At 39.6% G+C, this 6,127-nt stretch overlaps 1 protein-coding gene across 1 annotated transcript; it reads right to left on the bottom strand.

Moving 5' to 3' along the window:
- Nucleotides 1-2,384: 2,384 nt before the first annotated feature.
- On the bottom strand, nucleotides 2,385-4,864 carry KRTAP17-1 (keratin associated protein 17-1). The gene has a single exon (XM_074220557.1). The coding sequence runs from the start codon at nucleotides 3,164-3,166 to the stop codon at nucleotides 2,834-2,836; it is 333 nt and encodes a 110-aa protein (XP_074076658.1). The 5' UTR covers nucleotides 3,167-4,864; the 3' UTR covers nucleotides 2,385-2,833.
- Between the last annotated feature and the right edge of the window lie 1,263 nt (nucleotides 4,865-6,127).

The following is a 6,127-nucleotide window of genomic DNA, read 5'->3' as shown; positions in this document are numbered from 1 at the left end:
AACTGTGAGAGTCAGAAAAGGAGCAAAAGGTAGACTCAAAAGACATCAAGCTGTAGATGCACTTTCTCAGTGTTTGTATCTCAAAGATATGTATCAATATAAAAACTTCTGCTGCTATAATAGAGTGGAATGAGAAATAAGCTATGTTTTCCTTTTCTAAATGATCAGGACCAGATATTTTGCCTTGTGAAGAAGTCAATTGCTACATTTTAATATGTCTCTGGACTTGGTTTCAGGATAACCTGAGTTCTAATTGCATCCAAGGCTGTGAGATCTTGATAATATCATTTAAACTGTGTGCCTCAGTTTCCTCATATGTAAAATGAGATTAATCTTGGTGCCTCCCTTAGAGAGGATGAGATGATGTACATTCAATGATTTCCAAGTTTTGCAGCACCATATAAAGGTCAACAGTCGTGGTGTGTTATAATTTCACAACAGAAGTCATGTTTTCTCTCAGGAAAAATTTGTTTTTAGCCTCTGCAGAGTGTTGTGAAGTTTTGGGAATGTTTGTTATCCCATTAAATCTACCTCTGCTTCCACCTTTATTTGGCTTATCATACAGGCTTATTGCTGGTAGCCATTTTTAACAGTCAGTTGGAATATTCCAAATGGAAATATCTCTTGCTTTTCTCCCCAAGACAACGTCTCCTGACCCAATCCATATTACTGAAAAATAGTGTGAGCTCTAACTAGCATCACAGACTCAATTTTTTTATATACATTGATATTTATGAACTTTATATTTATGGTACATTTTTATATGTACTTCTCTCCATTAGTAAAAAATGAGCTCACAGTATGTAGAATTTGTCTCTTTCTTTGTAATATTTGTTTCTCTAGTGCTCACCACAGAGCATGATCATAGATGTCATAAATATTTATTAAATGAAGATTGCAGATTTGATAGATGAGGCCTGATTCACATAGATATCAGGAAACTGAAATAAATGTTAAAGGTCAGAATTTCTCTTTTCTTCCTTTATCAATTCAAAAATGTGTGTGTGTTGGGAGGATGGGATGCAGAAATAGAAAGGGGCAAGTTTTCTGGCCTATAGTACAGTCAAAGATCATGGTGTTGGATGGTGAATTTGTTTTATTTGGCCTAGCTAATTCTAAGTCTATTACACAGTGAGAATCACAAGGGATATAGCAATATAGGAGAGCTCTCCTCCCACTACCAATCTATTAACAGATTATTTTGTTTTTATTCATTCAAAGGGAATCCCATTCAAAGGGGCAAAGAATATCAAACTAGAAAATAAGTACTGTGACTGTTGGATATAGAAACCTTATCCAGGTTCATTTCCCAAAAACTCTATGACTTGGTCCTTGGTTTGTTTTTCGGGAATTTGAGAATCTGACTCTTTATGAGCAGAGTCCAACCACACCAAAGCCAGAAAAGAGACCAAAGAGTAGAATGGAAATAAAAGTGGGAAAAAAAAAGACAAGCTCAGATCTTATGCTCAATATGGCTAGTGTTCATACCATCTGGGATGAAATGGGGTAATATCACTTTGATATTTACCTGGAAACCCCACACACACACACACACATACCCCTCCATCTACCCAAGAAAAATGGAGAGTTGGTTTTGTTGAGTTTGAGTTGAATCAATTCTGCATTTACTGCTGTCATGTTCAATTCTAGTGCAATGGAGTCATGGAACAATGCAAATTGGGGACCTGGATTCTGAAAACTGCCATTTGGTTTATAACATAAGTAACACAACTTTTCTAAGTCTCCATCTCTTTATAAAATGAGAGAGTTAGACTGGATGAACTTTAAATTCCTTCCAATTCTTAATCTATCATCCTGTAACTTTAAGTTTCTTAAAAAAAAAGAAAACCTCTTGTTTGAGAGATGAAAGAAAAGAAAGATTCTGTCTCTTCTATTTGACTCAGTTCTATGACACCTAACAGAAGCAGGCCACCTTTGATCACTGTATATGAGGACTTTTATTTGACTCTAGATTTTCAGTAAGTAGTATAAACAATAGGAAAAAATAAAATCATAAACAATAGGTCCACAGGACAAGAAAATTCCTAACACACATTGGAAATCCTGGTGAAATAGAATTAGGTGAGAGAAGGGGCCCAGAACCCTCTTAGAAAATTCTTGGTCCACAAGACCTTGAAAACTGTCTCAAACTGTCCTTCTAAACAATATCCCATACTGATCCTACCAAATGATCTTTTCTTAGTCTGAGACAGGCCTTCATACTTCCTCAGAAACTTTAAGCCAAATGTTCTATCTCCCTCAAGCACATGAAAGAAGAGAATGATCATGTCTTTCTCCACCACTTAATGCTTCTTGCCTGAATCCACCCAATACACTGAAGGAAGAGCCAAGAAAACCAAGTGAATTGTGCAGGAATGCTTGAATTTATTAAAAGATTAGCAAAGAAGCCTCTTTGCACCTCAGAAGCAGCAGAGAGGACAGACAGGAAGTACATCCCAAAGACACCTTGAAAAGAAGGATGTCCTGAAATGACAAGACATTGAATAAGTTCATGAGAGTCAAGGCTTGGTGAGGAACCCTTATTTTTCTTTCTTTGGATCCCTTGCTTGAGATAGTTTTGGTTTGGTTTATTTTAATTTCTCACCAGATAGGTCTTTTTTTTTCCTTAACATCTTGAGTCACTGGATAGGGTATTTGAGTTGCATTCCATTTCTGAATGTACACCTGATGGGTTCTACAATGAAAGCTGGAGAGAGGACACTGTCTTTGGATTGAGGGGTGGGTGTCCTTGACAGGAGGTGGGATGGGGAGGAGTCTCTCCGTCTGGATTCTTCAAGTGAAGATGTGGTCTCTGGGTTCCCTGCAGATGTCTTCATTTCGTGTCACACACAGGTGGTGGTTGGCAGCAAACTGGCCCACAGCAGCACCCGCAGCAACCACCGGAGCCACCACAACAACCGGCTCCACCCCCTCCACAGCCACAGCAGCTGCTTCCACCTCCGCAGCCACCGCAACCACCGCAGCCACCACAGCCACAGTCACCGCAACCTCCTCCGCAGCCACCACAGCCGGAGCCACCGCAGCAGCTGGACCCGCAGCAGCCACAGCAGCTGGGTTGGCAGCAGCACATCTCACAGCATTCCCCGGACTGGCCTTGTTGGCAGCCACCGCAGCAGTTGAAACAGTCCGTGGAATAGCAACCCATGGTCCCGGTTGGTCAGGTCTCAGACGGCAACGATGCCAGAGTTCCCTAAGTCTGACAGGAGCCTTCCTGCCTTGGCTTTTATATTCCCTCCCCAGAGGGTGTTGGCATGAAGCACAGGATGTTTTCTTTGTTATTATTTATGCCCATTTCCAGAGGAAGGGATTATTAGCCAGCTGTTTATTTTCCAGGCTAGAGTAGCTAAACTCGTAAAAAAAAAAAAATGGGGAGGGAGAAGGGGACCATACTTGGTTTGCTGCTAAATTAGGACTCATCCCAACTGTTATTTGTCCAGGGAATAAAAATACATCTTGTAAGAGACCTATCATCATCACCGGGTAAACCTCAGTCATCATTAACCATGTGTTGGTCAGAGGTATGTGAAGCCAGCAGTGGCACACTCTTCTCCCACATGCTCATTGGTGAGCAAAAGGAATCAAAATAAATGACCCAGTTATTTTAAGTTGTTGGTCCACCACAGAGCAGCCAAGAAGTCAAAAAGTTGAGTGTTCTGATCCACCTGATAATCCATGAGCAGGTGCTGACAAAGCCAGCTGATGGAGTTTTTCACTTGGTTGCTTCCAAGAAAAATGTCACCTTCATCACCAGGTCATTTTTACACAGCAAATACATGTATGTGTGCATGAGTGTGTGTATGTATGTGATGCCTGTGCATAGCTGGTAGCTGTTGCTGAGCATCAATGAGGAATGGACACACCCCCTGTGAAATGAAAAGAGACTCATCATAAAACACTATGGGCCCTGGTATGACATTCCTGACTGCATAGCACCCCCTAAGAGGTCACACTGGGTTTCTACATCAGATTTCCAAATATTGTTTGCTGCTGGCAATGCTTTGAGTAGAGATGAACAGGGATAAGAGGAGAAACAAAGATTTGTTAATAAGGGATGTATCTCTGGAGGGTGAGGGTGAAAATACTAGAGAGAGAACTTGGAGGTATAAAAACCAAAGATATCAATAAAAATTATTTTTTAAGAAGAAACAGAGAGGAAGATCAGATAATAGCACTTCAGGATCCAAAGAATCCAAAGCCTGGCATTACACTTTATTTTTTTTAATTGATGCCTTTCACATTTACAATACAGTTATTTTCTCTTAAACCAACCCCTAAAAATGAACCTTTCTTTGTAACAATGAAAAAAATTCATGCAAAGCTTGTGGACACAGAAACATCTCACTACATATAATACATGCCTCATAATCATTGTCCTCCCCTTTCTCCTGAGAGTAGGAAACTGTTTTCTTATCGGTTTTCCAACATCAGATATTTTTCACCACAACTCATTAGCATTCAACTACCATTGCTATTTGAGAAAAGCCAGGGTTTAGAAGTACTCTGAATGAAGGAAAGTATGAAAGGTGTTATCCCTAAGGACAGACTTCAGAAATTAAGTTTCACAATAGATTCTTGTCTAACTATAAAATTTGGTTTACTCTGTTTTCTCAAGATATGGCATGAATTCATTTTTTCCAGTTTGAGCCTTTGATCTCTCATCAAAGTCTAGCAATGAGAAAGACAACCTGCCCCAAAGCAATTGAAATTAGCTAATATGGCCTTTGCTATAGGAAAGTCAGCCTGATCTAAATCAAGGAACAAAGACATACCTTCCCTTCCCTCTCCCCCTGCCCCATTAAATTTCTCTACTGGTTGCTTTCCTTTAAGTCCTTAGCTGAATATAACCCACCCACCCCACAAATTTTACTGAAGCTGGTCAATATTCTCCCTTCTATAGTAGTTGCCTATATGCAGATTGTATTCCTATTCCCAAACTCTATGATGGCAGGAAATGCATCATGTTTTTCAGCTTTCTATTCTCCAACACAGTGCTATGAAGATATTAGGCACTTGATAAATGTTTATTGAATAACACCAGAATTGAATTCATTTTTAGAGAGAGAAACAGAAGCATCTTTACAGATGATCTAGCCCCAATCCCTCATTTTACAGATGGGAAAACTGTGACTTAGAAAGGTTATGCAACTAACTTAACCAAAGCCGCAGCAAGAAATGCTCATTTGGTGACTAATTGAAAGTCAAAAAATCACTTATTCAGACCCAGGCTTCAAATTCAATTCCAATGATTCCAATTCCAGGATTCCAATCCCTTCCAGTGCAGTGCCAGGCTGCCTCTCTAGAGAAATATCAACCCATTTGCTTGCCACAATCTGACCTTAAGCTTATGAGCCAGGCTTAGCATCCCTGGTATTTCATGTTTAGCAGGTCTTCAAAAAGCTGGCACTTGTTAAGGTAAGATATCACACTGATACACACTCATTGTCACCGGACAGACCCTGCTTTCTAAGAACTTCCTGGTTAGTTATTTTGGGCACCCTGAGAGCTTCTGCATCGGCAAATTAATGACAATACACAAACTCAACTCATTATGAAAAGGAAGAAATGTCTATATTAGTGACCCCTAGTGTTTGCCATGTGATAATACAGCCAAGATTTTAAAATATTCCTCTTCACTTTTGCCATACCTGCCTGCCTTAAGTACCAAGGACAGACAGTGCAGTTACTATTATTCACAACATAACCAAAAACAGAACTTAAAACCAATCCTGTGGGATCACAGTATAACAAAGTTCACAATTTAAATCAACCCGTAGGATTACAGTATAACCATATAATCACACAATGGCAGAAATACAGCAATTCAGTTCATTTCAGCAACATTTACTGAACTGTGAAAAATACTGTACTAAGCTTTGGGTAAGAGAGAAATGTAACCCAAGATCTGGTCCTAAAAGTTCTGGATTTATGAGAACTAGATTTCACACCCTGACCTCCCCCCCACACACACACATATAAACAAATTCTATCTTGGGGTTCATTTTATCCACACCCAGACTTTGATAGGATATTTTAGAATGTCCAAATCATGCTCTATGCTTATTTATCCACAGCATACTGCTTGGACATAGCTTGTATCTAGATATGA

This window comes from Macrotis lagotis, chromosome 2, assembly GCF_037893015.1.
Source record: "Macrotis lagotis isolate mMagLag1 chromosome 2, bilby.v1.9.chrom.fasta, whole genome shotgun sequence".
Taxonomy (NCBI): Eukaryota; Metazoa; Chordata; class Mammalia; order Peramelemorphia; family Peramelidae; genus Macrotis; species Macrotis lagotis.
This window is presented reverse-complemented; position numbering and strand designations above follow the sequence as displayed.